This window comes from Cnephaeus nilssonii (assembly GCF_951640355.1).
Source record: "Cnephaeus nilssonii genome assembly, chromosome: 12".
NCBI classification, from domain to species: Eukaryota; Metazoa; Chordata; class Mammalia; order Chiroptera; family Vespertilionidae; genus Cnephaeus; species Cnephaeus nilssonii.
Genome location: NC_137083.1, coordinates 34,171,354 through 34,193,126, shown reverse-complemented (window position 1 = coordinate 34,193,126; position 21,773 = coordinate 34,171,354). Strand labels below are relative to the sequence as shown.

The 21,773-nt window shown below is 36.8% G+C and overlaps 1 protein-coding gene across 1 annotated transcript in view; it reads right to left on the bottom strand.

The window, feature by feature from the left end:
• The window catches only part of PCLO (piccolo presynaptic cytomatrix protein), a gene marked incomplete at its 5' end in the record, with an annotated part of 292,340 nt that overhangs the window by 141,555 nt on the left and 129,012 nt on the right, over positions 1–21,773 (bottom strand). Inside the window, 2 exons of the mRNA XM_079785367.1 lie at positions 13,916–15,930; positions 16,292–21,380. Coding sequence (XP_079641493.1) covers positions 13,916–15,930; positions 16,292–21,380 — 7,104 coding nt within the window. The remainder of the gene's footprint in view (positions 1–13,915; positions 15,931–16,291; positions 21,381–21,773) is intronic.

Genomic DNA, 21,773 nt, shown 5'->3' with positions numbered 1-21,773 from the left:
TTTTTATGATCCTATAATTAATCCCTTTATTAAATAGGATAATTCTTATCTACTGGATTAACATGAACTAAGACTCAAAAGATATTCAACCAGGTTCATAAAATTATAGTTTTATTAGAGAACAGAAAGAAAAATACTGATGCCTACAGCTATGAAAATTAGTCCTTTCAGTATAGAAAATTAATCTTTCTAGTCTAGCTTCATAAAAATCTTGGGGAATGTTCCACAGATGCAATAACTAAGGAAAAATCAGAAGGTAAGAAATTGCCAGTCTAGTTGAAAAACTGTGTAGATAATAGTTCTTTGTTAAAGGTTGTCAGTTACTTTAATCTCAAAGAAGAATCAATGGTGGAATTACAAAGAGTGTACAACCTTAAGAAGACAGGAAGATTATTTAGTTTGAGAAATTAAACACTAGAATCACTAAGGGAGTTCAGTTGGATAGCTAAGCTCAATTTTAAAATCAAAAAAGCCTTGCTATCTTAAACCTAGTTTAAGAAAAAAGAACCAGAATAGTAACTACAAAAAACAAAAACATTTATCTGATAGCTCAGTGAAAATTTTTTTAAAAGATGAGTAGAAATTGTTCTTAGGATTTGTCCCACCATATTTGGACTTTTATCCAGAATTTTCATTTACTTTGTAGATGACAGTAAGTCTTTGTCTTGATAAGAAGAAGAATAGTCATATGTAGTATCCTGCTCTCTGACTTTATTTGCTCTGTTGTGTATCTGGCCATTCATTCTTCTTAGGATGTAAATATCATCTATAAAGAACTATGTGTTTTAGGTATTAGGAAGGTAGGTGAATATCTAGGATTTTTCTCCTTCAATCAAGATAGCTCTTAGAAAGACATGAACATAGGCTAGCATATTTCTTTGATTTTTGGAAGTTAGGGTGAAGGATGACGATAAAGCTTAAGGAAAACATAAGGCTGCAGACTGGGAAATATGCCTTTACACATCCTATCTCATATGGAAGCAGATTTCTACTATAAAATGTCAATGTAAACATTAATTCACCTTCGAGGGGTCTCCCCCACCCCAATATCAACAGTTTCCAATCTTAGACAAAAGAGCAGTTGAATGTAAAAATATTCATCATTCTATTCTATGCACCGTATCATTAATAGCATGTTTCCAAAATAGACACATTGTTTAACACCATCCCACCCTCACCCCCATATAGAGTTAAAACACACAAAATGCTTAGTGTAATAATTTCTATCACGTTAAGAAAAATACTTTAAAACTGGTAAAACATTTAAAATCCATTAGAAATTGCAACAGGCACACTGCCTGGCACATACAAAATAAAGCCATCAAATTTCTTCAACTAGAGTACTGTGGAATGATGTAATAACTATTGTTTATGAACCAAAACTGTAAATAAGCAGCATTATCATTGCTATGAGAATATCATTGAATTGCTGACAAATTAGACACTTTTACCAATAAGTAGTCTTGACTATCTATTGCCACGGGAGAGAATTTACCACTTGTAAATGTAATTGAAATAGTTTTTAAAAATTAGTTTTTCTCTAATTGTTGTAATATTCTAATAACAAGAAAAAAGTGAGAAACTCAATTACAGGACCCTATTATTAGGAGACTCAAAACAAAGTAGCAAAAGATATTTAAAATCCACATGCTGACAAGCTATTTCCCAAAGTCTGGTAGTATAGTCAAATGATTCTCCCAATAGTATTGTGGGAATGGCATTCAATATTGCAGCAGACATCTTCAAGCTTTTCCTTAATGTGCCTCGTGTCCCAGTTTGTTTTGTTGTCTTGCTGAAAGTCATTGCTCTTGGGCTGAGCAGCCAAGCAGAAAACTAGTTTCTACCTCACTAGATAGAAGCATTAGAGATGTCAGTCCGTGCAACACTTATTGCCTTCTATTTTCTGGAATGCCCCAGAGATTAATTTATTTTCCTTCCTAAAAACTGCCTACTTTACAAAGCCTTCTTATATTTTTTTAAGATGAGCATTTTTGTATGTATGCATGCATGCATGCATGTGTGTGTGTGTGTAGCATATGTATTTCTCCTCCCTCCTTCCATCCTGCCTGCTTTCTGTCTCTTCCCTCTTTTTATTTCTCCTAACATTAAATTAGATAGCTATATTCCACTGAATGAAACAAACTATAGCTGTTCATAAACTCTGATAAGCTCAGTATAATGGCCATAATATGTATGGCTTTTGTTTTCAGAAAGGCAACTGCTTTATTCAACAATCCGAAACAAGTCTAGAGTTCAAGAGGAATATTCATACTTCATCACAAATCTCCTCAGAAGAGTGTTCAGAAGTAATGATCACTAGAGACTAACATCAAAAAGATAAAGAAATAGAGAACCAGGTATTACATCATTTCCATAGATTTGTTAGTTATTCAACACCTACCAGACTTGATGGTAAGGTATCAATTTATTATAGAAAGGTGAAATCATTTGATAGTTATGCTTATAGGTGAAACATGCTGGATCGCAAATGTTTTCTTGGAGAGAAAAGCAAACATCCCCAGGTTTGTTTTCCTTTCTATTTTTGTTTTTTAAAATAAATGTTGGAGTAACTTGTTACACAGCAGTTTATCACTAATATGCTCACTGACTTTCTACAGTATTGTACATCTGAATATATGACTATTATCTTTCTGATAATTTGGTCTCATGCTCTTTAGACAGACAGTCCATCTACTCTGACAAGTACTTCCTGGAAAGCCTGTGTTATAGAGATAGACTTTTACTCTTTGTTTCATCTTACTTTTTTGTGTTATTTTCTGTGGTAAAGCCTTACTCATGAGCCAGAAGTGATTCACTGTGGAGTTAGCAGGACCCTGTGTGGGTTACTCTCTCAGCCTTCTTTCCTGGCTGACAGTTCCTACCAGTAAGAGGGACCAGTCTTTGAGGTGTTCCTAAGAAATGGGGATAATTTTTAATTTTCTAGAATGTTAGAATTTTTAGTGAAAATTATTCTGTGTTTCTCACACTGGCTTACAGAAAGAGTAAGTATTTGAGAAAACAGCTTGCTCTGGGCAAAATAATATGCCTTTTGGTCTCCCTATCTCCTGAACAGTTCCAGCCTTTATAGGCTTGCCTTATATACAAGGCTAAATCAACACGTGCAGGCTTTACTGGTACTTAAGAGAGACACAGACTATTTCCATTTTTTTTAAGTATTCCTAATATATAAGCAATGAAGAAATGTTCCCAAATAAGATTACCAAACGTGATATATTTAAAATATTGACATTGAGATTATATTTTTCAATATGCACAAACAAAAATACAAAATGACTTGTACTTGAAAATGACATCAGAAGTCTAAATTTTGAGGCCCTTTATAAAAATACTGCCAAGGTCAAATGATCCTTTGGTCTTTTTGTGATTCTTTATACATGAGTGACTTGTGTTTTCTCATAAAAGCTGAAAATTAGATCTGTCTTAGGAATACATAGATTTTAATAGGTTGTTGGGGGGGGTGTCTTTATTAGTCAGATAATCAAATCTCTAATGATGAAGAAATGCCATGCACTGGAATTAATATCAGGGGCATTAGGTTCCATACCCTTCTAAAATCACTCCACATGTTCAACTCACTGATCAATTAAGAGCATGACATTTTTTAGAAGTTAGCTTACCACTCCAAGTTGTCTTTGCATATGAAGTAATAATAAATATGACTTTTACAAACTGCTCTCATTAATCAGTTCCTACTAGGTAAGAGGGACCAGTCTTTGAGGTGTTCCCAAGAAATGGAGATAACTTACAGGTTGTTAATAATAGGCAAAATTATTCAACGTTCTTGCAAAAAAATGGCCAGATTTTTATGGTAACTATCCAAAGACATTGAGAAGTCCCCTATGACCCTTATATGTAGCTAATGATTTTTACTTGGGAAACTAATGATTAAAATTTTTTAAATTGGGGTTATTTTTTTCAAAAGCCTAGAAAAGGGGATATATAATAAATGGTAGATATTATTAAAGATAATTAATTAATTGTTATTATAATATCCATTTCTTGAAAATGTCAGCAATAATTCTTTAATAGAAATGAAGTGGCTTTAAGACTTAGGCAAGATTTAACATATGCAGTTAGGGGCTACTATGTAAGGTCTGACCAAATATCAATCTGACTTTTAGGTAAATCTATTAATATACCCATCATTCAAATCTATGTTCCAACTACAGAAGCTGAAACTGAAATGAAAAGCTGTTAAGTAAGTATTACAGAAGAAATTGATTGCACAGCAAAACAAGACATACTAATAATTATAGGTGAATGGAATGTAAAAGTATAAAATAAAGCAGAATCAAATGTCACTGAAAAATTTGGACTAGGGGTCAGAAATGAAGCAGGAGATCAGCTTGTGGATTTCTATGAAGCCAGACTTGCCCATCACAAGCACATGCTTCAAACAACTGAGCAGATGACTGTATACATGAACTTCACCAGATGGCCAATACCAAAATCAAATAGACTATGTAATTGGAAGCAGGAGATGGAAAAACTGTATTCTCCCTGCCAAAATAAGACCAGGAGCAGATTGTGGTACTGACTATAAACTGTTTCTATACAACATTAGAGCACTAAAAGAATCACAGTGTCAAAAACATAATGTAAATAACATTCCTAATGGACTTAAAGTCCACATAAAAACGTATTTGCACTGTTACACTCAATTGACCAAGAACCAGATGAACTGTGGACTGAAACTAGAAATACTACTAGGGAAGAATGCAAAAAGACAATGCCAGAAGTAATAAGAAAATAAAAATTGAGAGGGGTGACAGAAGAAACACTGTAAATTGTTAAAGATGGACGAGAGGCAAAAGTAAAAGGTGACAAAAGCAGGGTTGGGATCCTGAACACAGTTTTTCAACAACTATCTTTAGAGAAAAAGAGAACTATTACAATAGTCAAAATGTAAGGAGATCCAAAAGAACAACAACAACAAATCAAGAAAACTCTACCATAAGATTCAAGAAATAAATGGGACATTCAAATCTGAACTTGAAGCGCTGCACTCCCATAAGGAAGCACATTATCTGACATGGAGAAAACAAAGGGAAGATGAAACCAGCACAAATAAAATCTATACAGAAGAGACAAAATCTATAGGGAAGAAGATTCCTCTTAGGAAGAATCTATAATTCTAGAAAGTTAAGTGAAAGCTGCCATGAAAGCATTTTGAAGAAATTAATCACCAGGGTTAGATGGGATACCGATAAAATTATTTCAAGCCAAAGAGACTGAGTCTGTCAAAATCTTAACAGGAATATGTCAACAAATATGGAAAATAAAGTAATGGCCTACAGACTGGGAAGATTCAATATAAATCCCAATTTTAAAGAGAGAGAGAGAGAGAGAGAGAGAGAGAGAGAGAGAGAGAGAGAGAGAGAGAGAGAGAGATGTCAAGGAGTGCAATAACCATAGGACCATTGCTTTCATTTCCCATCCAAACACGTGATGCTCAAGGTGATGCAACAAAGGCTTTTACCTTCAATGGACAGGAGATGCTGGATGTTCAAGCTGGATTTAGAAAAAGAATATGCACTTGAGACATTACCAAAAACACTTGTACTAAGTTTTGGCAAAGAATTTCAGAAGATGGTTTTATAGAATATGTAAAGCCTTTCACTGTGTGGACCATGAGAAGTCATGGGCTGCTCTGAAAGAAATGGGCGTGCCTCAGCACGTGACTGTCCTGGAGTGTCACCTGCATTGTGGACAGGAAGCCACTGTCAGGACAGAATGTGGGAAGATAGAAAGAATGATTTCCTATAGCAAAGGTGTCAGCAAGAGTACATTTTATTCCCTATTTGTTTAATCTGTATGCAGAATTTGTCATAAAAAAAAAAGCTGGGGTAGACTCAGAGGAAGAAGTAAAAATTGGTGAAAGAAATATATTTATCTTAGTGATACGAAGATAATATACTTTCATTTGAAAGATGTAAGAATACAGATGTTTGTTGCTTCACTCAACATAACTTTTTCTTGATTACTTGATTATATTTTTCTAGGAGAAAAGAAAAAGAGAAAATGCTTGAAGGTAACAATGACCTCCTTTTCTCTTCCTTTTAGTCTCCTAATGTCGTTATCATTACTAAGTTTAAAATAACTCTTTTTGTAGTTATGACTTTAAAAATTTATCGAGAGAGCAAGACATATTTTGCCACTGTGCTCTTAGCTAGGCAGAAAGAAGGCGTGATGACCCGTAAGCATAAATAGAAACAAAAAAGCAATTTAAAAGCATTGACAACCTAAAGACTATGAAAACATAATAGCCTAAGAATTGAAATAACAGATCAGCTCACTGGAAAATGAACACACATACCGGCTATTTTCTCAATTAAATTTTACGGGTGCTGCTGGACTGGGATACCGAATGCTATGAACAACTATCTAATGCTGGTTCCTTCTTCAAGGTCAAAAAATCGTTTACAGTTCTAATAGCCTTATCGAGAAATAATAACTATCTCCCTTTATCAGAAAATGTGTTAAATGGTTCATGCAGGCAATCTGAGGTAGAATAATAAAGTTAATAAAAATTTCCAAGAATTAACATTAAAACTTATCCTAAAACATAAATGTAAACCAAAAGTATAAAGTATCTCCCCCTTTTTCTTTATAGCAAGTCATTTCTTATGCTCCAGCAGGCTGAATTTTGTAGTACTGCCTGCCTGTGAATTATTCCATTTTTAGACCAAATTATCGATCCATAAGAGAGATTGTAGTGACTCCAATGCTTCTGTATTTTCTCATTGGCAATCTCTCATCAGAACAAGTTTAATTTCAGCATTTTGAGAAATGATTTAATAACTACTTATCAAAAGCTATGGGAAATATAATGACCATTTCAATAGTGGTGCAAAGTCTTTACTAAATTGCCCTGAGATAATAAATAGGTACTTTACATTCAGACTCTCGAAACGCCTAATCACAAAAGTCAGAGTCTCTGTTTTTTGTTCGTTTCTCTCTCATTGAGTATCCTATGGATTAGAACACAAACTGGAACATGACATTAAAATAATTCAGAGTTGCTTTTATCACATATGTTTGCAGTGAATGAAATGTTTCATCTTCATAAGCCCAAATCATGTAAAATAGATCCCCCAAATTAAATTTTCTGATAAAGGACTTGACCATGGCCCTTATTCAATATAAACTTCCAAACCATTTGGTTCTTTAGAAGACAATACCATTAACAATGGATAAAAGATAGCAATTAAACTAAATGGCAAGAAATATTTTATTCAGTCTTCTAAAAGATAAAGATCATGGGTTAATATAAACATGACAGAAAAAATATATAATCTTTATATTTAAGAGGTTAACTTCTTTTTCAATTATCAATTCTATACATTCAATTACATGAGAATAGAGGTATACTTGGATGGGTCATGACGAATTTCCAACTGGATAATTAGTGAAACCTAAGCTTAATGACTGTTCTGCAATTGAGTATTTATAGGCATCAGCTCCTGCCATAAAGGGAAGAACTGGTTGAGATCACCAACAAAAATGCCTTTTAAAAATTACAATATTGCTGTTTTGTTAGAAACATTTCTTTCATTTGAATACCCATAACACACTGAAGAAATGAATATTTATTGATGTCAAAAGGAAAATTAATGTTGTGACATCATCTTTTAGGAAGTATTATAAAACTATCAACAATTAGCATAATCATTACTTTAAGTATAGATTTCATTTAGAGTCAAAGAAGTAAATCACTAAGCCATACAAGTAGTGCCTATTTATGGAAAGTGAGATCTGTGATTTAGGGCTGTTTTATCAGAAAAAAAAAAAAAAAACACAATGAGGACTTGCCTTGTCTCTATCATGCTAAAATACACTACCTAATAGAAAATTAAAATTTGGTCCAACCTAATAATAATAATTTATTCATGTCGATAAAATAATTTATCAGAGAGCCCAAACAATTTTTGTATATGTATTTTTTCATATACTTATTTTAAACATTCACTTGAGGAGGGAGAAAGAGGAGTGGGACTGATGAGTGTAATCAATCACCTTTAGCTTCAAATCTTTGATTTTTACTGATATTTTATTCTCTCAGGAGCATTATATATTGTTCTTCACAAAATTGTGTTTCTATTTGCCATCTCATAAAATTTTTTCAACCCAAAAATACTAAGATAGCAGTTTTATAATCTAGCTTAATAATTTCTTATACAGTTTTCAACCATTGAGGTTTATTTTTCAATGGTTTTAACTAATTCTTGAGGTCAAAATAAAAATTATTTTTGTTGTGTATAGCTTCAGGCTACACGATCTCAGTTTATTCAGTCAGTTCATTTAAGAATCAGTTTAACTCACCACACTTGTTCTATTGCTGACCTAATTCAAACTCTGCACATAATTCAAGATACAGAACATTACTATAAAGAAAATACTGTTAAATAGTTGGACCTCATTGATGCAAATGTTGTCTGGGGATAAAAAGAACATTGACTTAGACTTCAGGTTCCTCATCTTTAAAATATGGAGTAAAAATAAACATCAAGACTACAAAAAATAAGTGGTTTGGATCTCAACCAAGCAACCGCATGTAAAAATATTTTATTAGTTATATGATGCTATAAAAGCAGTAAGTATTTTATGTACATGTTTATTATATGTATGTATGTATATATGCCTATTATAAGTATATATTTTGATGGTGAATACTACGATAGGAAAATGTCTAGCAACTATTAGACTATGCCACTATGTACCTTATACCTTAAACTTTCACAAAATTTTAGACCATAATTATTTTAGTTGAGTGCTACATGTTTCAGTAAAAGCTAAGGCAGCAGGTTAGAGAATCCTAAATCATATGAATAGTCTTTCTGAATACGTAAATGCCACCATTATAAAACAGGTGTTTTCATCAAAATCAGTTTTAATAGAATGATTTCTTACATTGATTTTCAGAGACAGTAATGAAAAACAACACCTAATAAATATTTTTCTTCATATAACAGTTGGCCATCATAGTAATTATTCTTAAACTGTACATTCTGACAGAAATAAAATTGACAGAAATAAAACTTCTCAATTTAAGTTACAGAAATTACTCTTAGAAATAGACATTAAATGGTTCCAAAAATATTAAAAATAGCTATCAAAACAGCAATCAGTGAAGCAAAACATTCTTGTAAAAATCACCTCATGGATTCTATCTGCTTAGCAATAGAATTCTGGTTTAAACTCTAGAATAAAATGTTTTTTAATAAGGAGTTTGCCTATTACTAAAAAAGCACTAAAGTTGTACATTAAGTGTAAGGATAGGACAAATCAGCTTAACACTTAACAGCCTATGTATTTTTAAGACCTCGTAGAGGTGATAACATTTGAAATGTAGCTCATTTTAGTACAAAAAAGTGGTGTCATAGACAAAATATGTGCTATTTATGAAATATATGCTTTTCAAAATAGAGAAATCATCTTAAAATATATATTTCTTTAAGATAGAGAAATCTTGGAATGAATTAGATCCCTTCAAGCTTCAAATTATTTAAATTCACACTGCTATTTCTCCCAATGGGTAACGTCACTTTCTCCTCTGATTTTGTAAAGAACATGCTATATTATTAACCTTTCTTCTTTGAGACACTGATCTTCTGAGGTTAATGATATAATCAGTTTCATTGTGTAGAAGAAAGAGAAAGGGCATAAGAAATACATTTCAGGCTCTAGTTTATAAAAATTCCATAGATGTGATGCTAAAGATAATCCACAGATACATACATAAATACTGGATTGAAATAAATTTGAGAAAATGTAGCGTCACTCATTCAGCAAATGGAAGAAAAACACAGAGGAGAAAGCAAAGGGAAACAATTTTAACAGAACTACACAAAAAGTGCAGTGGGAAGATGAATAGGACTTAATTTGCTTTGCTTTTATTTTTTGTTTTATGTGGGGGCGAGAAGCAGTTTGATGGGTAAAGAGGTCCATTCACTCACTAATTCATCATATTAATTTATTGTTATGGAGAGCCTAGGTATGAATCAAGCATCTTCCTAGCACAGGGGATAGAGCCGAGAACATAAAAAACAAAAACCCTCACCCATAAATTCTGGTGGGCAAAGAAAGACAATAAATAAATTTGCAAAGGAACAAATATTTTTTGATGATGATAAGTGATAATGGAGACAAATCAAGAAGTATATAAGGACAGAGTGTTAAAAAGGTTGGTGGTTTTCAACTGGAGAGTTAAGGAAGGCCTCGTGATGCAAAAGAGTAAATTAAAAATGGTTATAGAGAAAAGGAATCTGAAATTTCTGGAGAAGCAGCATTATATACACCACCAAATATGAAAGGCACACAGTTAGTAGGAGATTTGAGAGTTATTTCTACCAACTCATAAAGTAAAGCTCTTCAATGATAGTTGACAAATTTCTGTTGAGGGCATACAAATATAGCCCCATGCCAATCCAAGGAAAGGGAACCAAATTTATTGGATACAATTACCAGACTTAGTAGATGGAGGGTTATAAATGTCACTTCATTTAATCATTATAGATAGGTATTTGATCACTTTATACCAGTTTCCACCTCTTTTTAACTCTTTGGCTTCCATACACATTTTATTTGAAAAAGAGTTCTACTGATAAAAGTTTACATACTACCTTTTAATTGAAACCATACTGCTTCCTCTGATTTTTCTAAATCATAATGAAAACACATTACTGTCAAGTCATAGCTAAGTAGCAAGCTTAACTATGGGAAGGAATAAATTCCGACTTTGGTTTAGCTGTACCTGTTGGGAATTTTCCCAGGGAGCAAACTACAGGATTTAAGAGAAAAGGTGGTAATTTTTTTCATCTTTACTCAGAGTTAAAAATTTGTATTTGTAAAAGAAAGTAGGTTACAGGACCTGTTTGGTTACAAAAATGTTGTAAAAAAATAGAATTTGGCTATGGGGCTGTGACTTTAATACCAGGCTGAAGGGGTCCAGAAAAGGGATAACACTCACCTCTTTCAGACATTGAGGAATATTACATAATTCAATAAAATGATCTGAGATAACACTCCGCTCTAGTGATGCCCATTGTGTCTAATACTTTATAATTTTATGTTAATTATTGCTAATTTTAATCAATCAAATGTATATGATATCTTAGGGTTAGCCAGAGCTCAAATGCCAGTGAAACACCAACTAGACAATATATGCTCCTGCCTTGGAACTTCTGTGTCAAAGATGCGACCAAAGTCTATGAAGATAAAACCATATTAAGGTTAAAGTTTCTTATGCCACAGAAATGGGAATGGAATACAATTTAAATCTCTGATGTCCCAGGTTGCACAATTAACACAAATGTTGTGAAACCCCAGGAAGGGGGATTTTATCCACAATGAAAAAATAATAAAGCTTTCCAAAAAAGCTTGTGAAATCATCACTAAGAAAAAAAAAATGTGTAGGCAAATAGGAGAAAAAACAAACCTTGAAAAACAGTCATTTGCTTGTGAACAAACAAAAAAATGCAGCATAGTGCTTTCATATGTGTTATGGCTTGAATTGTGTTTCCCTCCCACCCCAAAAAATATATGTTGTAGCCCTAGTTCCTAATACCTCAGAATGTGAAACTATTTAGAAACAGGGAATTTGCAAAGGTAATCAGTTTAAACCAAGGTCATTTGTGCGGGACCTAATCAATAGGACTGATGTCCTTATAAAGAGGGGAAATTTAACACAGAGACTGATACACAAAGAGGGAATACAATGTGAAGAGATACAGGGAGACCATCACCTACAAGACAAGGAATGCTAGAAGCTAGCAGAAGCTAGGAGAGAGCCCTGTAACAGCTTCCAGAATCAATCAACCCATCTTGATTTTGGACATTTTGAGTCTAGAACTGTGACAAACTTCTGCTGTTCAAGTCACCAGCCCGTGATACTTGGTTATGAGAGCCTTGGCACACTAATACAATACATAGGCAAGAAGAACAAAATTATCTCAGCGGTAGGAGAATAGGCATGACCGCTGCCTCTCTGGTTCATCCTTTATTTTTAGTTTTCCAAAGTGTCTGGAAAAGAGCAATGAATGAATGAGATAATGAGTGAATGCAAACAAGAATAAATTTTAAGATGAATAAACCAAATTAAGAGGGATTTAAACTGGAATTTTAGAAAGAGCAGAGGAAATGACAAGATAAAAAGACAGACACCAAGCATAGTATTGAATTAGTAAAAAAAAAATATTAAAAATGTTCATTAAGTATCAGAAGAGACAAGTAAAGAATAAGACTGCAAAATGCAGAGTCTAATATTCTAATTCTGGCCAGGTTTTCACTTATTAAGGAACTATGATAAAGTAAATAGACTATTCTGGGCTTAGTTCCTCACTGGTAAGGTGGCTGGACTGTCTTAGTAGCTAAATTTAGTTCAACTAGTGTTCAGTATTTCAGATATCTACATAAAAATAAAGTGGGAGTGACATTTTAAGCAAAGGAGATAAAAGTTTAGATTATCAATAAGACCAGTGCACTAAGGGCAACTTTTAAATTGAATTATCATATTTATCAATAACCTTCTAAAGAATTATATATTAGAGTATATATTAGATTTTAAGTAGGATGTGTCTGCTTTTATTGCTGATTATTAACGTTTCTTATTATCAGCAATTGAGATATTCACAAATGCATCCCAAATATCAATATATGTTCTTTTCCCTTTGAAACATACCTATATATTTCTAAATAATTAGTAATTATTAATACATATTATTCAAATAAATATACTTCTTTTTGCTTTTATAAGCATCAGGACTAAGGCTTACCTGAGATTATATTAAAACTAGAGGCCTGGTGCACAAAATGTGTGCACTTGGAGGGGGGTTCCCTCAGCCCAGCCTGCGCCCTCTCGCAGTCCCAGGCCTAAGCTGGCAGTCGGACATCCTTAGTGCTGCCACAGAGGTAGGAGAGGCTCTCACCACCACTGCTGTGCTTGCCAGCTGTGAGCCCAGCTTCTGGCTGAGTGGCACTCCCCCTGTGGGAGCACACTGACCACCAGAGGGCAGCTCCTGTGTTGAGCATCTGCCCCCCTGGTGGTCAGTGCACATCAAAGTGACCAGTCATTCCACCGTTCGGTCGATTTGCATATTAGCCTTTTATTATATAGGATGGTTGCCAGAAACAAAGTAAGTATGGATGAACTATGAACATTAAATTACACTTTCATCAGCCTGCCCTAGAAATGTTCTCTTTTAAGCAGTACATGTCCTAGTCATCATTTTGGACCCTTGTATCAACACTCTTTTCAGTTTTCCTTCTCCTACTTGCTTAACTCCAATCTGCTGAGTCTTCATCATCAGTTTGCACACCACTGTCGACTATATTTTTAAAACAGTGGGGATCCTCTGCCATATTTTCCCCTATCTCATCATACTGTCCATGGACTTTAGCTCCAGAACTTCTCTCTTTGGGTTGCTTTTATGAAAACATTCTGGCTTGAGGAAGAAGAAACTAACTAGATAATTTCCAAAGACCCTCCCACTAAAAATTCCAATATCCATGGGTCTAAATTTATGGCCATCCTTTGTCTTATCTGTTTATGCCCTATGTTTAAACCATCACTGAATGTGAACATTAATTATATTCCCTGAAATCACAGTCTACAACGAATGCTTGGGAGATTTCAAGATGAGAACAAAACTTTCAGTCTCATGGTCATAAAATAATGAACTTCTTTCCCACCTTGCCTCACAAAATAGTCAAGTTTCTTTTTGTGGGAATATATACATTTCTATTTTTTTCCTCAAATCACTAATGAAATGATACTCACTGAAATTTTGTATTAGGTTCTCAAGGTACCAGGAGCTTTATGGCTTCCTAAAGTCTGCAAACACATGGTTAGCATCAACTCATCCATTGTCTTCTAACTGAAAAGAATCACTCTTACCGTGTAGCCCTCGGTATACTGAAAAGGAGCCCTGGAACTTTCGTCTGCTGTTGGACTCAGAGGCTTGGGGTCAGACATGGACCGCTGCATCATCTTGGCTGTCTTAGGACTCGCTGGGGGAACTTTAGCCATGTCTGGATGCAGTACTTTCTGTGGACTTATATCGTCAGGGAGGGGTTTTTCATAAGGTACAAAGGCTGATTCTAAGGCTTTGCCTGGTGAAAGTGGTGAGATGGGTGAATAAAGGACTTTTGGAGATTTGGGTGGGGAAGGAGCCAGCTGTAGTGTGGAATCTGGCCGAAGGTGAGATGAGTAACCAATCTCTAAAGGTGTTGGGCGTTTCTTGTCTTTGGGTGGAGATGTGGCACTCAAATACTGAGGACTTTGTGTTTCTGAATCTGCTTCTGTTTGACATCCTAAACTGCCCCCTTTGTAAGTCTTTTCAGGTGCTGAAATGTGTTTAATTATTTCTACCTTGGCATCCGCGTGCGCCCGTATCGAAGGTGTTCGTATGGTTCCAACTGGTTCAGTTTGCACAGATATCTCTGCCACTGTCTGAACTCCTATGCTGGAGACTTTGGAAACGGGTTTGGTCTTCTCAGCCTCCGTAGTGCTGTCACCATACTTTGCTACACGAGTTTTTCTCCTCGATCTAGTAGGCATGTCCCATTCATCCTGATCTTCATCATCAGTTTGGACACTTGTATCAACACTCCTTTTAGTTTTCCTTCTCCTACTCGCGTAACTCCGATCTGCTGCATCTTCATCATCAGTTTGTACACCACTGTCTACTATTTTTTTAAAACAGCGGGGATCCTCTGCCATATTTTCCCCTGTCTCATCATACTGTCCACGGACTTTAGCTCCAGAACTTCTCTTTTTGGGTTGTTTTTCATCTTTTACAACAACGTCTGTTAAAGGTATTTCTGAAACTGTACTCAGGATGCCGGGTGGGGCAATGTATTGAGTAACACCATCGGACTGAACTGTGTACCATCCTTGGCTTTGTGGTATTTCAATAGCCACAACGGCTGAGGCTGTGGTGGTTGCATCCTCAGCCGCCCAAAACTGACCGCCTTCTGGGGCAGCATACTGCCCTTCCAACAGCGCCTGCTCTGTTGTGGTTTGTGGAGAAGCAGTTCCAGAGGGATCATAGTTGTACTGGTAGATCTGGCGAATCTTCTGCTCCTCTAGCTGCTGGTGAAGCTTTTGCTGCAGCTGTTGGATCTGCTCCAGCTGTAACTGTTGCTGAGCTAATGTCTCCTGCCTCATCATGAACTGGGCTTGACGCTCCTCTTCCTGCTGATAGAGAAGGTGGTGCTTCATAGACTGCAGCTCCTCCAGCTTTTTTTGAACCATCATCTTTTCCTGTTCTCGGTACCTTTGAATTTCCTGACGCTCCCACTCCAATTCCTCAGCAAAACGCTGTTGCTTAATTTTCTCCAGCTCTAAGAGCTCGCGCTCTAAGTCTAGCTGCTGTTGTTGTTTATCTTCTTCAGGGACAATTAAAAGAGCACTTTCATCTCCCACCACTTCAGAAAACACTTCGGATGCTGTGGTTAACGTGGGAACTGAGTCTATTGTCTCAGTGGTGAGAGTTTCCATAGTAATAGTTTGTAGACCGGCATTGATATCAATACCAGTTACTACAATGTCTGTTTCAGATGCCCCTGTTGTTAGAAAATATGATCTAGGCATCGGTTGGCTCTGGTGCAGGGTGGATAATGAAGTCACTGCATCAGTTGTGTGCACACCAGACAGATCCCTCACAGTGGTGCTGAAAATGGAGCCAGGTTGTGTGGTGATAGCAAATGTGGAGGGAATTGGAGTTGCCTCTGAAGAATAGACAACATCATTAGTTGACCTCAAAACACTCCCCACACCATACTGGGATCCTGGAGGTGGAGTCATTCTCGCTGTGGAATACTGTGGGGTACTAATCCCGATTCCTGAAATGACTTGTCGTGTTTCTGGATATGCACCTGCAGTCTTGCTTGAATAATCCATTACCTCACCTGAAATACAGGGTAGAGTTATAGTCCAGTTCCAAAAATGAATGATGCTTTGGGAATTTGAAAGAGCTCTCAATCTTGATGAACATAATGAATGGAACCACATGCAAATTCACTGGATAACCTAATTAGTTGCCGAAGAAAAGCAATGTTGAACATGCAGGCACATGCAGGTGACTTTGGGCAGAATAAATTTTAAAAAATGAATAAAAGCGCACATGTACTCCAAAATATGTTGCCAAAATATTCAAAGAAAGAGAAAAAGTAACAAAATGGAAAAAGGGGCCACATTTTCATCCTGAAATGAGATGAGGAACACCATAATGATATTTCAAGGAAAGGTCTGCAGCGACATCATACTGACCTGTAGAACTTCTCCCTGAAGTTAGATCTACTGCTGCATCAGTTTCTCCTGAATAACCAAAAGCATTCTTACTTTTATAGAAAAAATGTCCAGCTTCTGCTAAATTAGTGTCAGACATGGAAGGCTTCATTCCCCCAACCCCTCTGTAACCATATGGCCCTGATCGGTCATACTGATAGTGGTCATCCCTATAACCAAACCGATCCTCGGGAAGAGTAGTTGCAGGCTGCTGTGCTGTGCAGCTCCTTCCAAAAGGTAACTTGTAAACTACATCACAACACACAGCTCTTCTCCCGGCAGTCAGATCAACAGGCTTTTCATCATCCTCTATTATTTTGGTCACCACACTTGAAGTAGATTCATCCATTGTTACAACAGTTCTATGAGACTTTGTTGTACTGAGATCCACTGCCTCTCCGTCAGTGATGCCCTGGGATGTGGTGCTATCAGTCCATCCATTTGTGACACCAACAGGAGGCACAGTAATTGGCTTTGCAGTAGCCAGTGCCATTGCCTGTGCTGAAGTACTTAATGATAAGTTTATTGGTGCTTCCTGCTTAACTGTAGGGAAGGATTGGCCACTTGGTATCCTGTAAGGGGGCTCAGTGTGCTTTGATGTAGTAAGCTGAAGTGGTGTTGCTGTTGCATGTTCTATACTCACTAGGCTCTCTGGGCCTGCAGTATAACTTGCACTAGCTGTGCACGTGACAGCAGTCACCGTCTCAGGGACCAGGGATATCGGAGTCACTACTGATGAAGTTGCACTGAGATTTATAATAGAGGGTTGGACAGCACTGATTTGTCTCCCATAAGCTTCTTTTGTTGAGGTCTGTCTTTTCACATCCATTGCAGAAGCAGAAAGATCCATACATTTCTCCGTTACTTTAACTTCTACTTTTGGTGCTGTACGCAAATCGATGGCATCACTGATAAGCTGCAACTTTCCATTTTCTTTACGCTGATGCTTTTCTAAATGTAGGCTATCTAAAGCAAGAGGCTCTGGAGGAATTGTTATAGAGACGCTGCCGAGACTGACACTAGGGACTGTACTTCTGGTTGCTGAAATCTCTGTCTTAGAAACTTCAGTTGTAAGAAACGGTGCAACTGAAATTGGGGCTGCTTGACATGAAGATAGTGTTGTGACAGGGATAGCAGAAAATGTATCCAAAGCCCCTGAGATGTACAGGCTCTGTTCTGATGAATATGACATTTCTGTAGCTGTGATAGGAGGAACTACAGAAAATACAGGTTCAGTGGCAATCATATCTTTGAGAGGTGATCCCAGGGGCCAACTGGTAATTGCTTGACTAGAAGAATCTGTTGGAGTCCCAGGTTCAGATGGCAATGTGATAACCACATAAGTTTCCATGAGGGATTTGGACAATCTTGGTGAGGACTTATTAGAATGAGGGGAAAGTGGGGAGGTAGGGGAAGGCAATTTATAATCTGCTGTAGTAACTAAATTTAATGTCATATTTGAAGTTGAAGACAACAAACCTGTTGGTTTGGGGTGTGTATCTGTTGGTTTTTGTGTAGGTCCTGGATGCTGAGTAATGGGGGGTTTAGGGGCAATGGGAGGTTTGCTTGGCTCAGGTCTGTGGGTAAATACAAGTCTAGATGGAATGGAAGATGGCTTAGGAGGAACTGGAGGAGGTGCAGTGGTACATATTTTTGTTATAGGTAATCCATTACTCCTTGGAACAGCTGTGGTCTCTATAGTAGTAACAGTGTCAACTAGAGATGCAGCTGTCATAGTTAGAGTCACTGGAGCTGTACCTGTTAATTTTTTCTTAGGATGAATCGCAGGTTTAGGTGAGGTTGGTGGAGGAAGTGGTGGAGGAGGAGGGGGAGGTGGAGGGGGAGGAGGAGGAGGGGGAGGTGGAGGAGGAGGAGGAGGTTGAGCTGATGTGTCCAAAGAAGAGCTTCGTAGGAATGGGTGTGTTTTAGTTGGAAGAGAGGAAACTGAAGGACTGCCAGATGGTAACTGAGATGCAGGTTTTGCTTGACCAAAGTTCTCTTCAGATACAAAGCATGCAGTTGAAACTTGCTCCTTCATTGGAAAGGCTATTCCAGAAGGTGGTTGATCAAACATGGTTTCGGATAAGCTAGTTTTAGCTAGTTCAGCCTCAGAATCCTTCCTTTTATCTCTGTAAGCTTCCAAAACTTCCAGAATAATTCCATTCCCAGTTTCCTTCTTGGCTTTCTTCACTGAGTCCTTTTCAGATATAGATAAGTCAGTGGAAATAGTGTCAGCAATTAGCCCCTTGGGTTTAGTTTCTTCAGATTCTAAGATAGAAGGTGTCATATCAGATAAGGAAATTGCAATACGATCAGTACTAGTTCTACCATCTGGTATGGTAGTCTGATCTAAAGATATAGTTATTTCTTCTGGATAGTCTATGATGCTGCCTTGAAAATATGTTGAAGAAGAAATATCCCCAGGATCTTCTAATTTAGTTACTATATCTACTGGCTCTGGATAAACTGTAGTTATGCTATCCAGGGTAGTAATGGGTGAGGAGCTATCTGTGGTACAAACCGAAGAAACAGATGATGTGAGGGAAGGTGTGTCAGAGGGTGGGACAGATGTAGCACTTTCTGAAGGCTCAGAGTAGGTCAAAATCAGTGATTCATGGGCAATTATCTCTTGAATTTCTCTCGTGTAATCGGTTACATATTCATCTTCAATTTCCTCTGTTGAAAAATGTTGGGTTATTTTAACATCTGGAATTGAGAGTGTTGCACTGCTGGTTGAATCTGTAAGAGATGCTCCTGAAAGAATACTTGATGTCAAAGATTCATCGGGCAACCTATCAAAGTCCATAGGGGCCTCTGTCATGTCTTCCCTGATGGGGGGTTGGGTTGGACTGGATTCAGGTGTTAACTGCATCTGTTGCCTCTTCATGAGTTCTTCATAGGCAGCATCAGCATCTAGTAACTTTTTTTCTTCACTGGTAGAAGTTACCATACTATCCAGATCTACTATCTCATGGCTTTCTGGGATGATATAAGAACTTGAAACAACATCTTCTTGAGGCACAACAGAATGTAAGCTTTCTAACTCATAAAACTCTTTCTGGAGGTCTGTAATTTTCTGCATAGGATCATCATAAATCTGTTCTGGAAGTCTTATTTTTTGCTCTCTCCCTCTCTGCTGCATAAATCCATTTTCATCTTCTTGCCTTGTTAGCAGACCATCATCGGCTGAACCATTGTATGTGTCCTCTACTAAAGACTCATAAATGTAATCCTCTATTAGCATTCCACCATACAAAGGCTCCTTTTCAAACATTTCTTCTCGTTCATTTGCAGCTGGAAAAGCTTTGTATTTGTGAGTTTTATGCATCATTTCTTCATACATCTCTTCAGCACTTTTTAATGCCTTTTGGCCACCTTCTTTCTGCATAATAGAATGCTCATCTGTTGGTGAGTATAAAGACACAGCTGTGGGCAATTTATAAACTTTCTGCACTTCAATTATTTTTTCTGGGCTTATTTCAAAACCCTCTGGATCTGACTCTATGCTAGGTGAGTATTCAGAACAAGAAGATCGATGGAGCTCCTCCATTTCTGCAGCCTGACGTAATTCTTCTGTTGGAGATGCATCTTCAATAGGAGAGAGATTACTGGGTGGTGTCTTTGGTCTTTCCCTCCTTCTCTGAGCCCGAAGTTCATCTTTGTCTTTCTTTGATTTTTTACTAGAACTTTTTCTTTGTTGCTGTTCTAATTCCCGCTGCTTTTCTTGCTCCTTCAATAATTCTTCTTCCTCTCTCAATTCTTCTTCCTCTGAAGAATCTTCAATAGTCGGTAAAAGAGGACCATGTGACCTGTGCCTAGCTTTGCGTTGCTGCTTGCTCTCCCCTTTTTTGTGACTTGGGCTACTGTCACTGTCCTCATCAAGCGATGACACTGATGTAGGGGATGTGCCAGGAGTGAAGCTGGAAGCATGAAGACTAGAAGATCCTTCCCCCCTTGACCTATCTTCTGGAGAGTCTGTCAGGCTTTCCATTTCTAATTCTGGCTCTTCATCAAAATACAAAGCTGTTTTTTTCTGTGATGACTCTGCAGAATACTTATCTGCTATCGTGCTGTTGAGTTCAATTGTTTTAAATCGACGCAGCCCTCCTCCTCCAGCAACTACAAGTTCTTCACTCTCCTGACTTTTAGTTTCTCTGTATTTAATTTCAGGACTTTCGTCAAATGTCTCATCATCTTCATCATGCCATGAATGGCGCCTCCCTGCATCTTCCTCAAAACTTGTGCTACTTTTTCGAGTCAGTCGCTTGTGTTTCCCTGCGGTTACTTTCCCTTTTCCTTTTGTTTCTTCCTTCTTCTGGCTCTCAATAATACCACTAATCTGTTTGAGCTGGTTCCTAATGAACTCATCGTCCTCAGAACCTGAAGCATCTTCATCAGCACTCATTTCTCTGATTTGCTTTCGAATAAAGTCCTCCTCTTCACCTGATCCTTGGCTATCTTCCTGTTTATACTCATCACTGCTTGATGAACCGACACTAGTTCTCCGCTTTCTTTGTGGAACAGGTGAGTTTTCACTTTCACTACTGTCTTCAACTGAATCATAAGGCTGTCTTCTTGTAGCTATGTCATCAACAAACTCAGACTTTTCTTTGAGGTCCTTTCTGGGAGGAGTGTCTTGTTGGCCATCTTTTGTAAAAGTATCTTTTGCTTCTTGACTCTCTTTGAGCTTCTCTTCTGAAACTGGAGTTTCCATTGTTTGAGTTAAACTCTGAGTTATCTGCTCCTCCTTAGGCTGCTCAGGAGAAACCTCTTGGGGTTGTGTTTTCTTTTCTGACTTTTCTTCAATAAGTGTACTTGCCTGGGCTTCCAAAATGGAGAGGACTGTACTTTCTAACTTAGCCAAGTCTGAGGGGCTGGAAGGGCTGCTTTCTTGTGAAAACGAGTCCTTTTTGAGTCCCCTGAGCAAATCCTTTTCATCACTTGGAATAAGACTTGGGATTTCACCAAGTGAACCTGATATGCCATCAGAAGAATATCCTGTGTCACTTAGACCTTGTGGGCTTTTCGGCTGTTGAGAACTTGAGGTGTCTGATTTGTCATCTTCCTTTTCCTAGCAGGGAGGAAAAGATACAGGAAAACTTAACGTGATTAAACTAATAAAATGGCCTCTCCATTACTCCCAAGTAACTATTATGAACAGAGAAAAAAAAAGTATATGAAACGTTTTCAACTGTAAGTCAATATTGTTTTAAATAAATCTTTGCATGGGAAAAAAAAGAAAATAGTTAATACATATTGATTAAGGCTAGTTTTCATTTGATTAAATGTCAATTTGAAATGACATTTTTAGTTTATTAGTGCTCTATCCTTCTACATTTCAATACCATTTTCCTTCAAAAATATAATTTTCTTTCTCAGCATATTTACTTTTGGATATAATTCAAATTATTAAAGAAAAATTTTAATGATATGTTTCCACTGACATAACTAATACTTTTGGATT